The 23934-nt window shown below is 39.3% G+C and overlaps 1 protein-coding gene across 1 annotated transcript in view; it reads left to right on the top strand.

Moving 5' to 3' along the window:
• LOC136837804 (uncharacterized) overlaps positions 1–23934 on the top strand; it is a 49561-nt gene that overhangs the window by 12590 nt on the left and 13037 nt on the right. Inside the window, 4 exon segments of the mRNA XM_067102712.1 lie at positions 823–828; positions 831–990; positions 7055–7213; positions 7480–7674. Of these exon segments, the coding sequence (XP_066958813.1) occupies positions 823–828; positions 831–990; positions 7055–7213; positions 7480–7674 (520 nt within the window).

Raw genomic sequence — 23934 nt, 5'->3', positions numbered from 1 at the left:
GCGTCTGCCAATTAGTTAGGTTCCAGATGAAAAGTTACTGTGTGTGTGAATTCGCTTTCAGGTCGAACTCATGTAAGATCAAATGCTATGACTGTAATACTTTTTATTTTTTTATGGGTCATGTACAATCAAGAGGGGCTGTACTGTATATGAAAGATATGTTACTGTTCCATACAGTTAGAGTGATGTTGACATTCTTCCTTGATTTTTCATCACCAGATAACCTCAAGATTATAGGCCTCCGAAGTAACTGATATATATCAACTTGATCTTATGATATAATGATAGATTAATTGAAATTGAAAAGTCGTATACTGTATTTTGATAAGGTATGTAAATGATGAAATTACTGAAATTCAATTACATTTTATATGAAACACTAACATATTTTATCATCAGGTACATTTTAATCAGCAACTTGATCATCTGAGTGACACGGATCATTAGTTAATCTTACACAGCATGAAACCTATGTGAATTTCAGGTTTCTCTCAAAAAAGTTGTTTTCAATGGAAAATCTTTTGGGAATTTAACATGGAAAGTAATTATTGTGTACATACCTGTATGTTTTTGGGTTTATGGCAGAAAGAACTGTTTATTAATTGTAGGTGTTATCGGTTCCATTATTTTGTAATGATGCAGCTGTCAAAGATTTTGTTTTGAAAGTGATCGAATAAGTAGCTTTTCACTTCTTACCATCTTATATAGTATTGTTTAGCCATTATACAGCTAGTTGAAGTTAATTTTTTAATGTATAGTACGATAAACTTACAATACTCAGAACTTGACGGATTTTACAGTTTTTTCTTTTTATATATGTAGGGTCCAGTGGAATTATGTATTGTCACAACCTACATAATGATCCAATAGAGAGGCTTCCAGGCCGGCAGTATTCAACTGTGAATGTGATTGATGCTTCAAGGAATGCCAGAATTCTGCCTGTTTCATCAAGTCACATTGCTTTGATTGGGGCTGATCTTAAAGATGAAGGTAAGTATTTTTTGGAAAACTTTTTTTTTTTTTTAGTTTTCAAACAGTATTGTGTTATGGTTTTCCTTGTGTTTGCCATCTCATGCAAACTTTTATATGATTATTTAAAGATACAAGTTAGTTTATGATTTCATGTTTTGCTAATCTGGATGGAAAGTCATGGATCAGTTTATGATTTCATATTTTGCTAATCTGGATGGAAAGTCATGGATCTGAATTGCCATGTTAGTGGTGATAGAGTTGTAAGAGGCCCTATGGCTTAGGAGGTCCTTCCCTCATACTTGCTTGCATCTCACAAGTCACTTTACAGGGATAAGGACACTTTTAGCTTCTTGCTTTTCATTATACCCTCATGTAAACAAATAGTGTTAAATAGCTGTTGAAAATGAGCAGTGCTAAGTGCATCCTCCATTCCAGAGGTGATGAGTACCTTGTTTCACTGGTATGAGTTTATGATAGATTGGTATATCAAGTGCTTGACCTGCCTCTCCACTTAACCTTCCAGATTTTATTTTCTCCAACTTTCACAGTAGCATGTAGTTAACTATTTGCTGTTGCTGAATCATCTTGGATGCCACAGTTAGATGCCAAATGCCAGATGTTCTTAGATCTGGGGCTGTAACATATAGCCTGAGTATTGTGGCCTTCTGTAGTCTTGGACACAACTTCCCATGATTGAAGATAGATTTAACCACAGTACTTTTTATGTAATGTGTATTTCAAAACCATGTATCAGTTACACTAATTAGAGAGCATAAGTTACCTGGTAGATCATTAAGGAAATCCCCACTTTATTTAAGTGCCTTCTAAGTAAATGTTATCTTGCTTTTATCAGGCTCTCTAGTTTCTTATTCAATCTCCATAGATATTGTTATCTTGCTCTTCGTAAGCTCTCTTGCTTTCATATCCATCATTATTGTTTTCTGTACCAACCTCTTACCTTGTTAACTTGCTTCCTGAATGTTTAGATTGCCTGAAGTGGTTATTACTGTATATCTTTTTAAAATGTGAAAGTTTTGAAAGGCTTTTAACCGACTATCAGGTCCTAATTCCAGGATTGTATGCATTAATTATATTTTCTTGTTGTAAACTTTTAAAAGCCTCTTTGACCCACCTGGTTTTCTATTATTCATGATTTTTTTTATTTTTGCTTCGCTACTTCTTTTGTATGCAGTTTACCAAGTGATATGTATCATAAATCTCTAAGAAATGTAATATTATTCTGTTCATTTTCTTCTCTCTTATTTTCCTCTCTGCTCTATAGTTCTATACTAGCTCATGCCACACTTTAAAAAAGGATTCACTGATTGTTGATGGCAGTTACAAAGAACACTTGGTATATAGTATCTTGATTTGTGTGTAAACTATTTAAAGATATACAGTCGCTCTGTAAAGTTCTGGCACATTTTCCATTGTGTTTCAGACAAGTTTATAAAACAGTACTGTTACCAGGTCATATATAGCCTACTACAAGAAAAAACAGATTCAGAAGAAATAATGAGTGTGTTGTTTTATTGTATTACTAAATTCCTGTTTAATGCTTTTCCTTTTGCTGTTATAGATTTTAACATGCCAAAATTATAAGAGAGAGAGAGAGAGAGAGATTGGTGGTGCATAAGATTCCCATTGCTTTGCCATCGTATGTATTTATTTGCTCAACATTGCTGTAACAAACTACAACATTGTCCTTTAAGATATTAGATAAATGAAATATTGAATATAAAATGAATAAATATATTTATCCCTACTCAACAATATCCAATATGTCCAACACTTTTTACATAGGTCTATATGTTTCTTATAAAAAACAAATGTAAATAAAGTAGATAAATAAACAAATGAATGAAGTACATAGTCAGACAGTTACCATATAACTATAAATAGAAAAATTAAAGAGCCGTGCTGCCCCCTATGAACCCCAGTTATCAGTTAACCCTTTAACGCCGAAGCCCTATTTACAAAAACGTCTTCCATATGCCGCATGCTTAGTGAGTTAGCACCGAAGAAAAAAAGTTTTTTCAAAACTCACAGCACGCTTAGGTTTTAAGATTAAGAGTTCATTTTTGGCTCATTTTTTTTGTCATTGCCTGAAGTTTAGTATGCAACCATCAGAAATAAAAAAAAATATCATTTATCATATATAAATATTGGAATATATGACAGCGAAAAAAAAATAACTCGTATATAATTGTATACAAATCGCTGTAAGCAAAACGGTTAAAGCTAATGAGTTAATTTTTTTAGTTGTATTGTACACTAAATTGCGATGATTTTGGTATATAACAAATTTTAAAACGATCAAAGCAACACAGAGAAAATATTATCACAAAATGATGCATGAATTAGTAACGCAGCGGAGACGTAAAAAATTTTTTTTCAAAAATTCACCATAAATCGAAATATTGTGCTAGAGACTTCCCGTTTGTTGAAAAATGAAGCTAATTGATTGAATATTACTACACTGTAAGTATTTTAGCTTACAATTGCAGTTTTCGACCATTTCGGTCAAGTTAAAGTTGACCAAAAGTCAAATTTTTTCTATTTATTGTGATTTATATGGAAATATTTCAAAACTGATAAAAGCTACAACCATGAGTTATTTTTTGTTGTATTGTTCATGAAATTGCGCACATTTTCATGTATAAAATTTTATGTAACGACTAATATAAAGTGGTGCAAATATTACGACAACGAGACAAAAGAATTTCTGAGATGTTCGGCCGAGTTACAGCGCAAGAGACGTAAGGAAAATGTTTATTTTTAAAAATTCACCATAAATCAAAATATTGTGCTAGAGACTTCCAATTTATTGCAAAATGAAGTTAAACGATTGAATATTCTAGAATGTAAGAGTTTTAGCTTACAATTGCGTTTTTTACCATTTTGGTCGAGTTAAAGTTGACCGAAGGTTGAAATTTTGGCAGTTATCGTGATTTATGTGAAAATATTTCAAAACTGATAAAAGCTACAACCATGAGCTATTTTCTGTTGTATTCTACATGAAATTGCGCACATTTTCATATATAAAAGTTTATGTAACGACTAATGTAAACGATGCAAACATTACGACAACATGACAAAAGAATTTCTGAGATGTTCGGCGAAGTTACCGTGCGCAGACGTAAGGAAAAAATTTTTTTTCAGAAATTCACCATAAATCGAAATATTGTGCTAGAGACTTCCAGTTTGTTGCAAAATGAAGGTACATGATTGAATATTACTAGAATGTAAGAGTTTTAGCTTATAATTGCATTTTTTACCATTTCGGTCGAGTTAAAGTTGACCAAAGGTTGAAATTTTGGCAGTTATCGTGATTTATATGAAAATATTTCAAAACTGATAAAAGCTACAACCATGAGTTATTTTCTGTTGTATTCTACATGAAATTTCGCGCATTTCCATATATAAAACTTTATGTAACGACTAATATAAAACAGTGCAAACATTACGACAACGTGATTTAAAGAATTTCTGGCGTGGACGTAAGGAAAAGTTTTTTCAAAAATTCACCATAAATCGAAATATTGTGCTAGAGACTTCCAATTTGTTGCAAAATGAAGGTAAATGATTGAATATTACTAATCGTAAGAGTTTTAGCTGTACCATTTCGGTCGAAGTTGACCAAGGTTGAAATTTTGGCAGTTATCGTGGTTTATATGAAAATATTTCAAACTGATAAAGCTACAACCATGGGTTGTATTTTTGCTGTATTGTACATGAAATTGCATTTTCATATATAAAATTTTATGTAACGGCTAATATAGAAAAGTGCAAAAATTGACAAAATGACGAAGGTTTATGAAATTTTTCGTGAGTTACAAGAAATATTGTGCTAGAGACTTCCAATTTGTTGCAAAATGAAGGTACATGATTGAATATTACTAGAATGTGAGAGTTTTAGCTTGTACAATTGCATTTTTTCGACCATTTCGGTCGACAAAAGACAAATTTTTTGTTTTGGCACCCAACAGACAATTTTAGTCAACGTATGATACGTCCAATAGGCGTTTAAGGGTTAACATACCTCATGTCTTGAACACTGAACCCACTGTCTTTTCACAAATGTTTATTTCTTCCTGTTTAGGTCTAAGTGATTCCCAGACTGGCTTGGCATGTCTTATTAAGTGATCCCTGGTCTTGGTATTACTTGCATCCCATTTATTAGTTATATAACCCCCAAAGGTTTTCAATGGCATTCAAGTCAGGTGACTTTGCTGGTAATTCGGTTCTGATTACGAGTGGATGTTCTCTGAACTGTTCTTTTATAATTTGGATAGCATTATGGGCAGAAGTGTTGTCCATGACTACATATATTGGCTCTGGCTCTGGGATTAGTATGGCTCTCACTGATGGCACCAAAATTCCCTCTAGAATGCTAATATACTGGGATCTGTTCATTCATGTGTCTATTTCTATCATTTCCCCTGGATCACTGGCAGCCATCCATCACCATAGGGATGCTGCAGTAATTCTTCCACTCAACCATGATGAGACGTTTTCAGGGTATATAATACCTGAAGGTAATAAAACAATTGTAAAAGACAATGAAAATGATAATGAAGATGATGAAGAAGAAAATGGGCATAGATCCTAGTTCTATTCCCTATCTCTGTTTATGCAAAAGTATTCTTAGAATTATTTACATTTTAACATGTGTGTGAAGCATAGGTGGATCATTATCAAAGAAAAGAACTAGAATAGACAAAGTATCCATAAAATATACACTTAATATAATAGCTCCATAATAAATAAAACATTGATGCATACGGTATACCTATACTGACACAAATATCTAGTGATAAAAAGATCAAATCCATACTATATACCTGTAATAATATAGTGACATTTCTTATAATAAGCCTATAATAAGAAGTCTAATGGTCTAATTTTTATAATAGACCTATAATAATATAAATGGCCAATTCTTAAGATAGACATTTTGACAATAAAGCCTTCATTCTTTTGACTGGAATATTATGGAATGAAACAATATGATTGTTATGACAGTCTTACAATAAAAAAAAAACTAAAATTCATCTTGAGTGACACATTCTTACTGGGAATGTTAAGCCTCCCATTTTTAAAGTCTACATATTCTTTATTCAACTTTTACCCTTATAACCGTTTTTTTACGTACTGTGTTTGCAGATTTACGAACAGTGAAAGCTACTGTGTGCATCAGTAGAGAATGTTTTTTCATCACAAAAGATGACCTTGTTCCAAAACTCATCAGTCATTGGATAATATTTCAAAGCAGATAAAAGCCTGTCCTTTTGATGACATTGGGTAAGGAGAACTTTCATAGAATGTGGTGATATATTTCAGTCTCATGCAATCTGTCCAGGATTATGGGAATGACTCCAACTTAAATCCCTGTCTCCTTCCTTATTGCTGGAGTTGGAGTTCTATGGACCATGTCTGTGATCAGCTGATCTTGATCAGTAGAAGAGTTGTGTGGTGTGGTCGTCCACTTTGTGAAGATTCTTGACATTTCCCCTTTCCCTCTCTTGTTGTATCCATCTATATACAGTCCTTTCGCACGCGCCAAGCTGCTGTGAAATTTCTCCCGCAGAAACAATGGCCTTGTGTGAATTTGCAATTGATTCTCTGAGAGAGATGGCAGTGTGTGGGCCGATGATGTTTCATCTTGATATAGTTGCCATTCAACTATTTATGTTAAATTGTTTGTTTTCCCTGCCCACACAGTATGTAACGTCATGACGAACAGCGAAACTCAAATACGGAGGAAATATTATCCCTTTTTTCTGTTAAATTGCAACGAATATTTCTAGATATCAGCAATAATTTTATTACTTTAGCCTTAAACACAAATATCTGAATGTAATAGTAAAAGTAAATGCTCACAGTTATTGAGATTTTGGTTCACTGTCCTCCGTACTTCAGTCCTCAAATTTCATCAAATGACAGTTTTGGGTTTCAATATGTTTCATTAAATTTTTTTCATTCATCTTATTTTTCTGCCAGTTTTATAAATTATATATTGTTTGTATGCAGAGTAATCTTATTCTAATTGTAAAGTTTGGTTTCTATGTGATTTTAAAAGGGAAAAAAATATATTTTGGTGAACGAAATCCACTGAAAAGTATGCCAGAACTTTCCAGAGCAACTGTACAGGCAACACAATTGGCAAGAGAAAATCATAATGGAATCACTAACTGTTGCCAGTTATCAGCCTTTTCTTGTCTTACTCATACATGTGTTGGTAAGCCACACTCATTCATGGCTGTTTCAGCCATGTTAATACTTTATATTGCATTTATGATATTATAGCTGTTTGACAAATAGCGGACTGTCTGTTTTCTACAAAATCCTTATACTGTAATGAGTTATTTGTTCTTGACATATCTGTTAGAAGCTCTGAATCAAAGCAAAATTTTCAGTTGGAATCATTTTTATATGAGTTGTTAATTAATTTTACTACTACAGTATATTAATAATCATTCTGATGAGCATAATGTTTTCTTACAGGCAGTTTGTTGGTACTTTGGGATGTTAAATTTGCCATGGTTACAAGTACTCGATGTCTGAAGATGTATTATGATCCTCCATATGCTTGGGTTTCTTCAGTTGGAGTAATTATTGTTGATGGTGGATCACTTTCTTGCACACCGTATGTCCTCGCCAATTCCACTCTTGCTACAGTTTTTGGGTCTCGAATTTCATGTAAGTCTTGGAAAATGTGTGTTGACTTCTTGGCTATATTTATCTTTATAAAAACTAGCTATATTAATATTAAGAGATATGAAAATTATATGCCATGGTTATTTAGCTGTCTCAAAAGAATTGTGTTTTAAAAACAAGAGATTTACAAACCTATTATTGATGATCTCTATTTATTTACATTGTTTAGTAAACTGAGCAAAAGTGTATGATGCATATATAAGACCTTTACTATTCTACTAAGCAAATAGATATAGGCATTTTAAAAGAAAACATAGGAGTTTTCAACAGACTTAACTAAAAAATGCTAAGATTCTTGACTTGAATGTGTTAGGAAGGTCATATTAGTAATGAAGGTTCAGAGATGTAGTGTCTTTAGTACAAAAAGTAAGAGATGCCAAAAACTAAGACTAGGTGGGCATCTGTGGCTAAAAGGGGTTTGGAGCAGTTAATCAGAAAAGTACTTATTTGGGATGGATCTTACTTTCTGCTAAAGATAGCTTATATCTCCTTGCTGATAAGCGAGTCAGCATTCTAACAGTGAAAACCACTTGGCTGTCCTGGATGACTGTCTTTCTGCTTGTTCTCCGCCAGATGTTTTTTGAATGTTTTAGCTCTTGTTAGAATTCTCCTTGCTGCCATTGCCACAGTGCTCGTTGGTATTTCATGGTCTTGGCTGTATGTTGCTCTCATGGTACAGTAAATTTATTTTTCCTAGGATGTGTTTCACTGGAAACAAGGCTGAAAATGTCAGGTTCTGTAGGAATGGTTTCTCTGTTAATAGGATGTTGAATTTGAGTTACATAAATGAACACTGTTTGTGCTGGCTGCAGGGATATAGAGTGTGATCTAGAAAATAGATGTGAGGAATGTAGGGATTGTTGTAAGGACTTTATGTTTGAGTTTGTTAGACACAGGAGGAGAAGAGAAGCAGATAGGTTGCGAAAGCAAATAGGTCAGGTCATAAACCTGTCATTTCCCCCCTTTTTCCGGGTACTTTGTCTGTAGTTAGCCCTACTGAGTCTGCGACTTTTTCTTCTGCTAATGCTTTAGCTAGTACTGAGACTTTCTCATTAGTTCTGCCTTCCAATCCCCTTTTGCTTCAGGAAAAGCATATTGAGAAGTTAGAACAGGATGTAAAACTTATTTAAGTCAGTAAGAGATTTGACTATTTTTGTGAGTGAACTGTTCCGGTCCCCCTATAGTGTGTGATCTTTTTTGTGTTCTCCTGTCGGTGCCCTCATTTGTTTGTAGCCCAAGTTCAGGACTGCCCTGCAACAGTTGGAAGAGTCCGCTGCCAGGGAACCGGGTTGGTTCTGCAGGAGATGTGCCATCCATTGCCTGCCTCTCATTTTTCACACAAAGTCTCATTTAATGCATTCGCTGAAAGATAATTTGGGTAAATGCACCTTGTTTCGACCTATCTATCATTGGCATCTGGTAATGAGATTGTTAGCACCGAGAGGACTAATGATAAAAGTACAGCCGTCCCCCGGTATTCGCAGGAAATGCATACTACATGCACCTGCGAATACTGAAAATCTGCGAATACCGAAACCCCCTCTAAAAACACTTATCACTGCCTATTTTAATATTCAAACACCAAATATACCGTAAACTATCATCCTAAAACATTTAATCCTGAAAATATGAAAATACAGTAATTGCCCAATGAAAAATCCTGCAAATAGGCGAATTTTTCGCAAATAATGTGGATATATTATGTTCCACAGAAAAATCCTTGAATAACTGAAGCCACAAATGCTGAACCACGAATAAGTAGAGGTTGACTGTATAGACAGTGTTATTTATAATACTGTAATGTGTCTGTTGTGAGTTCTAATATCCGTTGTTATGTTGACTCAGCTGATTGTTATATCAATCTCTTGTACATCTACTTATACTAAATCTTTTCTGTTATCTGCTATTCCTCACCCTCCTCAAAATGCACCTGTTTGTTGTTTACATTTTGTTTCTTCATCTATTTGCAAGTCTCTTCCTTCTGCTTCCAACAAGGTTTCTCTTTCCAATCCTGGGATTTGCAGGAGTGTTGCACTTCTTTTGATCCTCATTTACTGGAGGAAGGAGGTCCTGTAAAGAAAAAAATGACTGTTATCTTTGAATATTTCGGTCCCATTAAGTCTTTAAAGAAACCAAAGGCTTCTCCTACAGTTAGAGTACATTTCAATGAGATTTGTACTCTGGCACACAAAGTCTCTTTCAAGTCTGCGCTCTTGTCTTCCTGGTTTTTTGAAGTTGTGAAGAGCTGCCTGTTATGATACAGGCACTTTACTGACACTTAAAACATCTTCAGTTGAAGGTTCAGTTTTCTTTGTCTGTCTTGTTTCTTTGAAGAGACATGCTCTTGAGACTGATATAGTGCTTTGGATGTGCTGAGACAGAGAGTTTCTGTCCAGGTCTCTGTTCAGAGTTTTTGAAGTATTATCTTTTGCTAAACTTTCACTCAGTATGATTTCCTCTTCTCTGTGCCAGCTTAGGGTTCATGATGCCAACTGGAATTTAGCTTGGGAAGAATGGTGAATGCCATTTCAGACGCTGCAGGAGAATGTTGTCATGCTTATACTAACTTGATTTTGAAGAAGTGAAAATAACTATGCTCCTACCTTTCGTCAAAGGTTTCTCCTGCACAGGAGATGGCATCTGTTTTGTTCTCCTTTGGGTCATCTTCTAAGCCCGACTCTTTTTAAGGCAATAAAGGTAGATATATTAGCACAGAATAATAAAGAATTTCTTAGATAATCTCTCACTTAGGGATGAAAGGCCTGTCTCCTCTTCCTTCAAGCCGTCCAGTTAAGTTGTCTTTTATACTTTTTGAGCACTCAGGTGCTGGTAAGAGGTCAATTACAAGCCTTCTAGCATGTTTAGAGAGACTTAAGAGCAGAACCCTGGATGGTAGAGGTACTGAGGGAGAGTTATGATTCCTTTTTTGGTTCCCCTCTACTGGTGGCATCTCTTATAACCTTTCCTTCATATCTTCTCCACCAGGAGAAATATCTTGATCTTTAGTAAGAGGTTGTAATTCTAGAAGAATGCAGTGGAGTTGGTGTAGGCAATTCACCAGGATTTTACTACCAACTTTTTTCTAGCACCATAAGCAACCTTAGATTTGCACCCAGTGTTGAACATATCGAGACTGAACAACCTTATTCACCTGTCCCCATTCTGTATGAGATTTATCCAGGAAGGTTTTAGTGACTTTCCAAGAGAACTATGGGATGGTTTGGTGGACATGCAGGATGCATTTTTTCTGTTTACCAAAATATCCTCACTTATGCTGGTTCCTTTGATGTGCATATGCAAGGAAGGTATTCCATTTCTAAGGGCTTTGTTTCAACTTATGTACAGTGCCTCAAGTATTCACAAAGATTTTGTTGACCACAGGGGCGATGGTGTCATCGTTTACAAGGAAGAATAATTTTGTACTGAGTCAACTGGTTCAAGTTGGCCAACTCTTCTGATGGTTTTCTGAAGGGCAAGGTTCTTTTGCTTCATGTGGCTCAGTCTCTGTGCATTATGATTTTCAGTAGACTTCCCTAATTCCTTCTCAGATGATTCTCTGTCTGGGAATGAGGGTAGACTCTTGCAATTTACAGGCTTTGGTGTTGGAAGGTAAATAGACACATCTTGCTTTTCAAAGAATTATAGCCCTTAAGGAAGCTCCCTACTAGGTAATGTCTTTCTTTGTTTGGACACATGATCTTACTGGAGAATTTGTTAGAATAATCAATCAGGCACAATTACAGTGTGGTCTCAGCATAACAGAATTGCAAAGGTACAGCAAATGTTCATTAACCTTTTAAGTAAATCCAGGGTCATATTCATCACCAGTTTCTGCAGGAGGGACTTTGAAACAACAAGTTAAATTAATAAACTTATTCTTAAACCTACATCCAGGTTTTTTGTTTATCCCTCCATCTCATAACAAACAAGAGTTAGGATAAGGGTTGTGACACTGACTTACAATACACCATAGAATGGTCAACACTACACCTGATAATCCTTAAGTATACCTTAGTTTTACCAGACCACTGAGCTGATTAACAGCTCTCCTAGGGGAGGCCCGAAGGATTAGACTTATTTTACGTGGCTAAGAACCAATTGGTTACTTAGCAACGGGACCTACAGCTTATTGTGGAATCCGAACCACAGTATAGCGAGAAATGAATTTCTATCACCAGAAATAAATTCCTCTAACTCTTTATGCCGGCCGGGGAATTGAACTCTGGCCCGTCAAGTGACAGTCCGAAGCTCTACCGACTCGCCCAACGGAGAGCTGAGGATAATCCTTAAGAGAGATGATAGGGTGGTGGAAAGAGTGTTTAAGATTCCTGGTAGTTTTAACTGGAAGAGTAGTGAACCCAGACCTCTCCTTGTTTTCAGATGCTTCAGTGAGGTCTGGACACCCTAGAGAGGTCAAGGATGTAGTGATCAGCAGAAAGAGTTGCTGTTAAACGACCTTGAACTCTTGGCTACATGGAAGAGTTTCTACAATGCAGACACTTGGTCAGAAACTAAACCATAGCAGCAAGACTGCTTCTTTGGGCAGAAATAGACAACGTAGTATTGGTTTCAGTTCATTTCAGGGAAGAACAAGGTTTTGGCAATTGATGGTCCAAGAAGGACAAGTTCTGCCGACAGATTGGTCATTACATCTGCAAGCCTGCCAGTCACTGGAGTTGGGGGAGAGCTCAAAATGTGAACTTATTAGCATACAGATGAACAGAAACAACCAATCCATTACTTCTCCTTTCAGGGCCTTCAGGCTTGAGCAGTGAATGCATTTATGCAAGTTTACCCAATTTAGAAATTATGAGGAAAGTTTTGAACACATAGGTACCAATGTAGAGCCCTAGTGGCCTCTTAGGGAATTATTTCCAGACTCTTGAGCACTCTCGGTAGATCTCTCTCGTATTCTTCCATGAAGAACAATTGACCCACACTACCAAAATATTTACTATGAAACACTTTTTTGTTACCACTAGTGGCAGTTAAAAGATTAGGTTTATCACAAGCATTCTCCTATAAAGCTGGTGTAAAGGGGATGCTATTTTATCTTTTTTATTTTTCTTAGAGCGGAGAATTATGTTAATCCTAAGATTTTACCAAGAACCGTAAGAAGTCTGAATTCAACCTCTGTGGTATGGAAGGAAGAGGAAACACTTCTCTGTCCTGTTAGGGCAATTAAGATCTGTTTACTTCATACCTTTGCCTGGAAGGGGGCAAAGGTAAGAAAACTTAGATTGCCTTTGTCAAAGAACACGATGTTCTCTGTGACATATTTGAGCAGACTGCCATATAAGAAAGTAGTTTCATTCAGTTTTATGAAAAATCTGTAGCTTGAGGGTGTGATTTTCTGAACTGAAGAAAGAGCAATCCTTTTAGGCTCTTTGTTTTAAATCCCGGGTTTTGATATGTTGGGGAGCATGGAGGTGCATACATTGTATAGGAGCGTACATTTATATTGTAGAGGTATTTATTCCAGATTGGGTAAGAATGTTTTGGGTTTTGTGCAAGAAACATTTAGCTTGATTGGCTGAGTGGATTTTGTCTAGCTGCACTACCCACTATATTTTCAAAAATGGAATCAGCTGTCTTTAATGTAGACCTGCCCAACCTTCCTACAAACTTAGTGGGGTTGTCAAGGAGAATTTTGACAAGAGCCAAGACATTTGAAACACCCCTGGTGAAGAACGTGTACTAGACAAGTCATCCGGACCAGCCAAGCGATCTTCTTCTTTTGTTTGAATGTCGACTCGCCTATCAACACGGAGATATAAACTATCTTAACAGTAGGTAAGCATCCAAATAAATTTTATTGTGAAAATTTATATAATTCTGGAAGTAGTAGCATGAAGACTGGTATAAAGGACCAGAAAAGTATTGAGAAACTACACAAGAGAAGACTGACACCAAGTGAAAATTCAAACAGAAATTGCACAAGACTAAAGAAAAGGAAGGGAACTCAATTTTTGTCTAACCTGGGAAAGGAAATCTCTAAGTAAAAATGTTTAGTATGTTGGTAACTTGTATTCATATGAAATTACAATCCATTTATCTGCAAAAGCTTTGTTTTGATAGTCTGGAGAGAGCAGGACTTGAATCCCAAATTAGTTTTAGTGGTAATTATGTAGATGACTAAGGCATCTTCCTCTTGGGAATTAGGTACAGCGTCTCGTCAACAAAGCTCATCACTCACCTTGTACTTCTGCTCAGCTTGTTTTTGATGATCCTTTTCTTGGTGTTTCTGACACTCTTTGAATGGCTCATTTCATAATTTCTTTTTTAAAATGTTTTATAGATGGACTATTATTGAATGGTTATATTGTTGAATTTTATAAATAAGTCCATTTGTTTTTCATGTTCAGTACTGCCAGTGTGAAGGTATCATTTGTGATGGCGACAGTAGCCATGATGTCATTACTGCTTATACCTGGCTAACTGTCATCAGCTGTGGTTGGTGTGGCTAAGGTAGCAGTCTTTGTGAGATGAGTGAAGACTGTTGTTTACCTCAGAAGTAGAACTTCAACAAAACTTCTAGTTGTAATATAAGTGTTTGGTCTCCTAAGTGATCACCAAAACTTGAAAGTGGTGCTATTTAAGAAAGTCGGAACCTTGATATTGGTATGGTAGAACTTAAAGAATTACCACAGTAAAATTCTACTTTAGCAGTTCATTTGTCACCAACTGGTAGAGCAGCCACTTTTACAAAAGTCAGCGTTAAGGATATGAAAAAGAGAGATGTGTGGAAACACTATTCACACAGTTTGATGGTTTGTTCCTGCTTGACAAAGGGGATAGACAGTGGTTGCATTTTATATTGTATACTTAACATCATTCAGAAAATATGCATCCTAGTGAATTTATCAATGAGTTCCATCATGGTTACTATAAATCTAGTAAAGAAATGTAGTTTTGTACATGAAACTTACCCGTCAGATATATACTTAGCTATAGTCTCCGGCGTTCCTGACAGAAATTCAAATTCTCATGCACACGCGACAGGTAGGTCAGGTGATCTACTCATACCCGCCGGCTGGGTGGCGGAATAGAACCATTCCCGCTTTCATGTCAGATTTTCTGTCGCTGGTTCCGCAACATCTGTTGTTGGTTCCTTCTGCTTTGATTTTCATTTTTCGCTTGCTGAGGATTATTTTGGACTGACCTTTGGTGACGTATTGATCTTTGGCTTGGCATACGCTTTTGTGGACTGTTTTGATTTTGGCTTTGGTATTTTCTTAAGAATGTCTGATCAGAGTGTTAACTGTGTTTCGTGTGTGTGTAAGGTCTGATTGTAACTGAGACTACCGAAAGCTTATGGTAGATCCTCATTCTGTGTGTTCGAGGTGTAGGGAGAATGAATGCTCTTGAGAACACGTGTGTTGAATGAGAATCTCACTGAACTGGAATGGAAGGCGTTAAACTCTTATGTACGCAAGTTGGAGAAGGATCAGAGTTAGGAAGGCTTCTTCCAGAAGCGCTTAGTAGGTCTTTTCAAGGAGGTAGATTTAGATCCTAACACTTTCCAGATTCTCCTGTCACCCAGTTGTTTCAGCTCCTTCACCCTTTCGCCGAACCTGTGGATTCATGACCGGAGATGGTTGCAAAAGGCTTCGATCCGCTAAGATGCAGTTGCGGATGCACCTATGGAGGAAAAAAGAAAGTGATAAGTGATAGTGATTTGTGTAGTGTCCCAGTGTAGTGGAGGGGCGTCTGACCGCCCGCATTGCTTCCTAGGCCTAGACCTCTTCCAAACTCCCAGACCCAGTGGAGGAGGAATGTCGACCGCAAACTAGATGAAGAGCGCCTCCCAACGGTCAGGCGCCCTTCGCAGCGCCTGCTGACGCCCCAGGCTGCCTTAGATCGCCGTGAGAAAAGGGATCTTAAAGAAGTGTTTCTCTTCTTCTGCTTCTTCGCCTCCTAAACGTGGTTGGAGTTCGGCTGAGGAGTCGCGCCCTTTGAAGAGGACTTGGGAAGGCTCCTAGAGGAGACGCTGATTCTAGCCCTGAGCGCTTTCCTGAAGGCTTCTCTGTTTCAAGAAGAGGACTCAAGATCTTCCTCCTCTTCTTCTGGTGTTCAGGAGTCCACCAAGCAGATCCTGGTAGGCCTCCAGGCTCAACTCGCTGCTCTTGCTGGCTCCTTTTATCAAAGAGCACCTCCCCTCCGGAAGGATGCCTCTCTTCCAGATTAAGTCCTCCAAGAGACTCTCTTCTCCCAGCAAGTCGCCTCTAGGAAGCGCCCTTCTCCTGTTAAGCGCTCCAGCAGCAGGCCCTCTCCTTCCAGGCTCCTCTCCTGGTAGGCGCTCCTCTCCTGCAGGCGCTCCTCTCCAGGCGCCTCCTTGTAGGCGCCTCCTGATAGGCGCTTCTCCTGGTAGGCGCCTTCCTGATAGGCGCCTGGTAGGCGCCTTCCTGGTAGGCGCTAAGAGCGGCGCCTCCTCCCGGCAGACACCCACCCAGGCGCCGCGCCATCGGCTCGCCGGTCTTCCTGTGGAGATACTTTCTCCTCAGTCAGACGCCCTGCTCGTTCGCCTCAGGGCCTCCTGCCTGTTAGGCGCCTCTCCCAGCAAGGGCTCCTCTTCGGTTCGAGCTGCTTCTTCTGTCAGGCGCCAGTCAGCTTATAGGCGCTTCTCTCCGGATCATCGCTCTCCAGTGGACAAAGGCTCTTCTCCTTCTAGGCGCTTTCTTCTGTTAAATGCCCTGCTACTTCTAGACGCTCTCCTCCTCCTTCTGGCCTGGAGGCGTTATCGGAGGACGAATCTCCTAAGGACATCACAATTTCTGATTACAAGAGGTTGACAGCTCTACTAGTCCAGGAGTATGGAGATTCCCTCAAGCCTGCTTCTCCTCCTTCCCTGGTTCTATGCTCTCGAGCACCAAGGCTTCAAATCTTCCTCTTGTTAAAATGCTACCCTACGATCTCCATGAAGAAAGCTCTTAAAGGTTTCGGAGAGTGGCTCTCCTCAAAGAAGGATGCAGGCAAGACTGTCTTCTTTGCCTCCCCCTAGGCTTTCGGGAAGAGCAGGAATGTGGTACGAGACCAGGGAGCCTATGGGATTAGCTCTCCCCTCTTCTGCTGGCTCAGATTTTTCTTCGCTGGTAGATTCTTCCAGAAGACTCTCCTTAATTCGGCCAAGGCTTCTTGGGGACTGTGTGAACTGACCATTTCCTCAAGGGCCTTTTCCGTGCTGAAGTGTTCAACTTTGGACTGGTCTCTTGGGGCCTTAGCCAGAGAAGTCTTCAAGAGGATTCAGTCAGTATGGAGGACCTCAGCAGTGTGTTGTCTTGCCTTGACAAAGCTGTTAAGGACGGCTCGATGGAGATCGCTCCTGTTCGGCACTGGCCTGCTTAAGAAGAGGTCAGTCTTCAGCGCTTTCCTCTAAATCGGCTCTCCTTCCCAGAGGTCTTCCTCTTGTACGCTCCTCTTTCTAGCCATCTTTTCCCACAAGAAACTGTAAAGGAAGTCTCTGACGTTCTTTGTCGGAGAAGGCTTCTCAAGACCTTTCTAGCTCAGTCGTCGAAGAGGATGAGACCTGCTGCGCCTATTGCTAAGAAGGAGAAGCCCCCTTTTCAGGAGCCCTTTCGCTCATCCAGGTCTATTAGGAGGCGAGAAAAACCTGAGAGAAGATCCAGGCTCTTCAGGACTCCCTTCCAGGAAGTCCAAGTGAAAATCAAGTCCTCCAGACTCCAGTAGGTGCCAGACTTTACAGTTCGCCAAGCCTGGGCACAAAAGGGAGCGGACGAATGGTCCCTCTCTGTTTTGAGGAAGGGTACCTCATTCCCTTCTTTTCAAACCTCCTTGACTACAACTCCGAGGGAGTTATCGGCGAGATACAAGGATCCTGTGCGGAGGCAAGCCCTTCTTCTAGCCGCCGATCAAATGCTAGAAAAGTCTGCCATAGAACCGTGCAAGATCTTCACTCCCGGGATTTTACAACCGCTCTTTTTCTTGTTCCAAAATCCTCGGGCGGGTGGAGACCGGTCTTGGACGTGAGCTCCCTGAACTCTTTCGTCAGAAAGAAGAAGTTCTCTATGGAGACGACGCCTTCAGTTCTGTCGAAAGGTCTTCGTCAAGGAGATTGATGGTGTCCTGGACCTTCAGGATGCTTACTTCCACGTTCCCATCCATCCCTCCTCCAGGAAGTTCCTAAGGTTCATGGTAGACGGCAGAACCTTTCAGTTCAGGGCTCTTTGCTTCGGACTCTCCACAGCTCCCCAAGTGTTCACGACCATTCTCAGGAATGTGGCTCACTGGTTGCACTTGGAGGGAGTGAGGATTTCCTTGTATCTCGACGATTGACGACAGATCCGGTCCAGTTCAAAGAACCGTTGTCTGGAGGACCTTTCTCGGACTTTAAACCTGGTCCAATCTCTAGGACTTCTTGTGAACCTCGAGAAGTCTCAGATGATTCCTCAGCAGGAAATTGTCTACCTGGGGATTCGATGGATTCTTTTCGAGCGTTTCCTCCCTGGAAAGAAGGGAACGCTGCCTTCAAAAGTGACAGACTTTCTGGAGAAAGACAGTTGTTCGGCGAGGAATGGATGAGTCTGCTGGGGACCATTTCCTCGCTGGAACAGTTCGTTTCTCTGGGAAGGCTTCACCTCAGACCTCTTCAGTTCTTCCTGAAAGAATCTTGGGATCGAAGTCCCAAGACTTGTCGGATTCCTTCCAAATATCATCTCTGGTAAAGGAACAGCTCCGTGGTGGTTAGACCCAAAGAAGCTGGGTCTAGAATTCCTCTACAACCGCCGAGCCTCGCCTAGTGTTGTTCTCAGACGCCTCGAGTCGGGTTGGGGAGCGACACTAGGCTCGGAAGAAGTGTCAGGTACCTGGGACACGGATCAGAAGGCCTGGCACATCAATATGAAAGAGCTGGTAGCCATTCACCTAGCTCTTTCCAGATTCGAACTTCTGGTCAAGGGATCAGTAGTTCTAGTCAACTCCAGACAACACCACAGCCCTGGCTTATATCAGGAAGAAGGAGGGACACATTCCTTCTCCCCTGTACATTGCAGCAAGGAACCTTCTGTTGTGGGCAGGGGAGAGAAACATCGTTCTCCTCACCAGATTTGTTCAGGGAGAAAGGAATGAGGGCGGATCTGCTCAGCAGAAAAGATCAAGTTCTTCCCACGGAGTGGTCCCTTCATCAGGAGGTTTCATGAAAGGCTATGGTTCCTGTGGGGAGACCTCATATAGACCTCTTCGCAACCCATTGGAACAAGAGGTTGGAGAACTTCTGCCCCCAATCTCGGACCCCAGAGCAGTAGCTATAGACGGCCTTCTCCTAGATTGGAACGGTCTAGACGGCTACGCTTTTCCCCGCTTCAAGATAATAGGGAGGTAATCAGGAAGTTCAGTTCGTGCCAAAGGGCACCAAGCTCACCCTGATCGGCTCCCTTTGGCCATCCAGAGACTGGTTCTAGAGGTACTGGAATGGATGATAGATTTTCCCAGGTCGCTCCCTCTCAGGAGCGATCTTCTCAAACAGCCCCACTTCAACAGATTTCACAAGAATCTTCCCGCCTAAACCTAACTGCCTTCAGACTGTCGAAGGACTGGTTAGAAGCGAAGGGATTTTCGCACAAGGCTGCTAAGGCTATCGCCAGAGCTAGAAGATCTTCTACCTTGCGCCTCTACCAGTCGAAGTGGGAAGTCTTTCGAGATGGTGCCATCTAAGAAAGTTTCCTCTTCCAGTACCTCTGTAATGGAGATTGCGGATTTCCTTCTCTACCTAAGGGAGCAATGTAACCTGGCGGTTTCCACCATAAAGGGGTATAGGAGCATGCTGTCTTCAGTCTTTAGACACAGAGGTCTGAACATCTCGGATAATAAAGACCTTCACGACCTTATAAGGTCTTTTGAAACTTCTAAAATAAGTCCCCTAGACCTCCCAGCTGGAATTTGGACGTGGTCCTAAAGTTCTTAATGTCTAACAAGTTTGAGCCGCCTCATCTGCCTCCCTTCAGGGATTTGACCAGAAAATCGCTGTTTCTTTTCCTCTTGCTTCTGCCAAAAGAGTGAGCGAATTACAAGCTGGAAGGTTCTGTAGGCTTTAAGAAGGACTCTGCAATCTGCTCCTTTCAGCCTCTCTTCTTAGCAAAGAATGAGAACCCTTCAAAACCTTGGCCTAGGAGTTTTGAGGTCAAAGGACTCTCCGATCTTTCAGGACAGGAGCTGGAACACACACTCTGTCCAGTAAGAAGTCTTAAACATTATTTGAGAGAAAGAAAGAGCTCAGAGGCAACACCGAAAGTCTTTGGTGTTCTGTCAAGGATTCTTCAAAGAGCAATTTCAAGAATGCCCAGGCTTTTCTTTATTAAGGATATTATAAAAGAGGCTCATCTTTCATGTAAAGAAGAACATTTTCAGCTCCTAAGAGTTAATGCTCAGAGGTGAGAGCAATAGCTACTTCTCTGGCTTTCCACAAGTCTTGGTCCCTCCAGTCTATTGTGGACTCTACATACTGGAGATGTAACTCAGTGTTTGCTTCTCATTATTTGAGAGATGTTCAGGTGACATATGAGAAGTGCTTCTCTCTAGGAGCTTACGTATCCATGGATTCGACGCTGGGTCAAAAAGGAGCTGAATCTAATCCTATTTAATTTAGTGTTATTTTTAATTGTTTGTTGTGTTTTATGGTTCGGTTGAAAAAGAGTGTTGCAGGTCTCTCTCTTTTTCATCTCAGGTTACTAACAAGGTTAGGCTTGGTCAGGTGGTCGGTTTTGGTTGTTAGCTCCTTGTATGTTTATTACCTAGCTCTGTCATGTAAGAGGGATAGCCCCCATTGATATGATTCAGGTAGAGGGCTCTGTCTTGTAAGTGGGTTAATCCCCATTGACACGATCCATAACAGGCTCTGTCATGTAAGTGGGTTTTATCCCCATTGATATGATCCAGAAGGGCTGTCAGTCTTAGGTCACTTCCTCGCTGAAGCTCTTGAGGCATGCAGACTCATAGACAGTATCCATGAAGTCTTCTGCCCAATCAGGTAAGAACCATGGTTTTGTTTATTCCTACAACATATGTTGTTTTTCCTGTTTTTAGTTCTTAGCTGTCTCTTGCCCTCCTCCAAGGGTGCCAATCAGCTAAGTATATATCTGACGGGTAAGTTTCATGTACAAAATGATATTTTTATGATAAAATAAAGTTTTGTAAGTCATACTTACCCGGCAGATATATACGACACGGCTCCGCCCAGCCTCAGGAGACAGGTGGAAGAGAAAATCTGACATGAAAACGGGAATGGTTCTATTCCCGCCACCCAGCGGCGGGTATGGTAGATCACCTGACCTACCTGTCGCGCCGCGAAATTTGAATTTCTGTCGGAACGCTGGAGACTATAGCTAAGTATATATCTGCCGGTAAGTATGTACAAAACTTTATTTTATCATAAAAATATCATATTCGCTAGGTCCGATCCAGTAGTGGAAGCCACATAAAGATCGGGTATATTTAGTAATATGTTCTGTGAAAGATATAACTTATTTAAGCAGGAAAGGTACAATAAATTATGTTTGGCTATTAAATCTTTCAAAGTCACATTGTTGAAACTCTTTTCCAAAGGTCAGTGTCAGATTTTTTTCAGATTGCTAAACTTTATTATTATTCGAGTAATAAAAGTGGGCATTGCAATGGAGGAATAATTTCGCAACTAGTAGTGTGCACCAGTTTTTCGTGGTACAGTATTTGCATTCCATCATTGTCCCCAATTTTACTATACTCATATTGTGTTTTATAGTTGGCAAAAGTTATGAAAGTTGTAGTTGCAAGTAGCATGAAAGGTAGAATGTTCGGGAAAAGCTTTTAATTGACCATCTGGTCTACCTGCATCCATGATATATTTTTGCCATTATTGCTCCTTCTTTTATGAATGTGTGCCTAATGTGATCTACAGTATATGGTTAGTTTAATACAGTGGCACCTCAACTTATGGATAGTTAAGGGTCTGTCCCTTCTGCTCAGTAATGAAGACTGGCAATGACCTACACAATCAGATACCATGGGGCCTATTCACATAGCTTATAGTGGAGCATGGTTCCATATTCAGCACTTTACAGCCTATCCTAATTAGTGTTTTATAATTATCATTCAGTTTGAAATAATGAATTACTTATTATTTGAATATAGAGAAATATCTGCAAAATCAGTTGCTTCTAAACACGTATGCATATCCATAACTGTTTTTACTTATGCTTACAAGATATGTATATGTAAAGTACTGGATACAAATCCCATATAGTATAAAAAACATGAACATTGTTCCTTTTTAAGAGTAATCCCAGAGAGAGAGAGAGAGAGGACGTGCAGAAGACAAACAAACACATTTAAGTGCATAGTTCATCCTGACACGATACTTATGCTGCATGTGTATATACTGTACACAAGCAAACATAGTAAAAAATGTTTAACACTACATTACTGCATTGTATTAAGAACAGCAAAGTGCTTTACTGGTGTTAAGTACCGTAAACCAAAAAAAAATAATGTAAGAGAGAGAGAGAGAGCAGTGGTCTCACAGTAAGTGCGTATTGTTTCTGAAATAATGCAGATGTTACTTACTATGACACGCTCATATGCTCAGAAAAAAATTTCTATACATACAGTACAACTGTGGTACATTTTGCAACCTCTGTAATTGTGATTGCATGCAATTACACTGTATTTAACCAATTACCTCAGCATTTCTAGACGTAAGTGTCAGAAGAACAAAGCGTGATGGTCTCACTGAATAAAAAACCTTTTAATCGTAAATTTAACAATGTACTGCAAGCACATTAAATTATGTTATCATATTGTACATTTTAGTAAAAAAATTTTCACAAGATAAATAACCACACATACTTTTCTTTGTAAATGCAAGCACAAAAAAGATCATGTTGATAACAGATCACAATTTCTACACTGGGCAGACAACTGATGCAGAATGACCAATTGAAGCATAAAAACAGCTGTACATGCTAGGTCACTTAAACAAAGGCCCCATGCTCAAGGCCCAAACAGGAAGTCTTCAGTTGTGTGTGTGCATGCATTTGTTGACCTTCCACCCTCACAGGGACAGAGGAAAACGTTGTCGTGTGCGTGTGTGCATTCATTCACCATCCACCCTCACAGGCACTCCCAGGGAAGTGTTGGTCATGTGTGTGGATTTGTTCGTTCGCTCACCGTCCACTTTCACAAGCTCAAACAAGAAAGCCTAGGTCATGTGCATACTGTATAGTACAGTTGATCCAACTATTCGCAGACTCACCTATTTGGGGTTTTTTCTGTGGAACCTATCTATAAATTATTCATGGGAATCTCGCCTGTTTGCAGTTTTTTTCGTAGAGCAATATTTTCATATTATTTTCGTGACTAAATACTGTACTGTACTGTACTGTACCTGCATATACATTTTATGATAAAACAATGATTTACAATACAGGCAGTCCCCGGGTATCGGCGATCCGGTTTTTGGCCACTTGTTTAGTGACGAAAATCTGCAAATTTTCAGTGCCGATATGCACCAATTTCCACTTAACGACGCCGATAATCGTGTATTGGCACCAATACATACCTAACAGAGGAGCTGATAACCAAAAGTCGGCGATTTTTGGTGCTTATTTGCGCCGATAAGTACCGAAAAAGCGCCAAATATTGCTGATTTTCAGTTATCAGTGATTCTCGCTTATTGTCACGCCGTTGGAACGGGACCCCCCGCCAATATCCAGGGACTGCCTGTACTAATTTTCAAATATTAGTATTAAGTTTAATAAGATTAAATAATAACATTAAATAAAAATTATAATTCTCTCTCTCTCTCTCTCTCTGAGATGCGAGAATTTTTATGCATATGTAATACTGTATTGTATATGTTTACTGTATTTGTTTTGTATGATAAATAAACGATTTACTAATTTTCAGATAATATTAATGTAAACTCAGCAAAATATGAACTAATTAAAGAAAATATATAGTGAATTAGTAAGATTCTAGTTCAATAAATTTTTTCCCTCATCTTTTTCCCAGCCTTGTCCGAAAGCTTTAGAGCGAGGGTGTAACCTGTCAAATATGTCAAATACTGTATCTTGATATATTGACCACAAAGGGTAGAAAGTGTTGCCCACCCTTGGTCAGATATATGTTGCCCACTCAGTGCGCTCTCTCTCTCTCTCTCTCTCTCTCTCTCTCTCTCTCTCTCTCTCTCTCTCTCTCTCTCTCTCCAGAGTTGAGAGATGGATAGATAGATAGATAGAAAGGGAGAGTGGTTAA

The sequence above is a fragment of the Macrobrachium rosenbergii genome, unplaced genomic scaffold (assembly GCF_040412425.1).
Source record: "Macrobrachium rosenbergii isolate ZJJX-2024 unplaced genomic scaffold, ASM4041242v1 13864, whole genome shotgun sequence".
Lineage (NCBI taxonomy): Eukaryota > Metazoa > Arthropoda > Malacostraca > Decapoda > Palaemonidae > Macrobrachium > Macrobrachium rosenbergii.
This window is presented reverse-complemented; position numbering and strand designations above follow the sequence as displayed.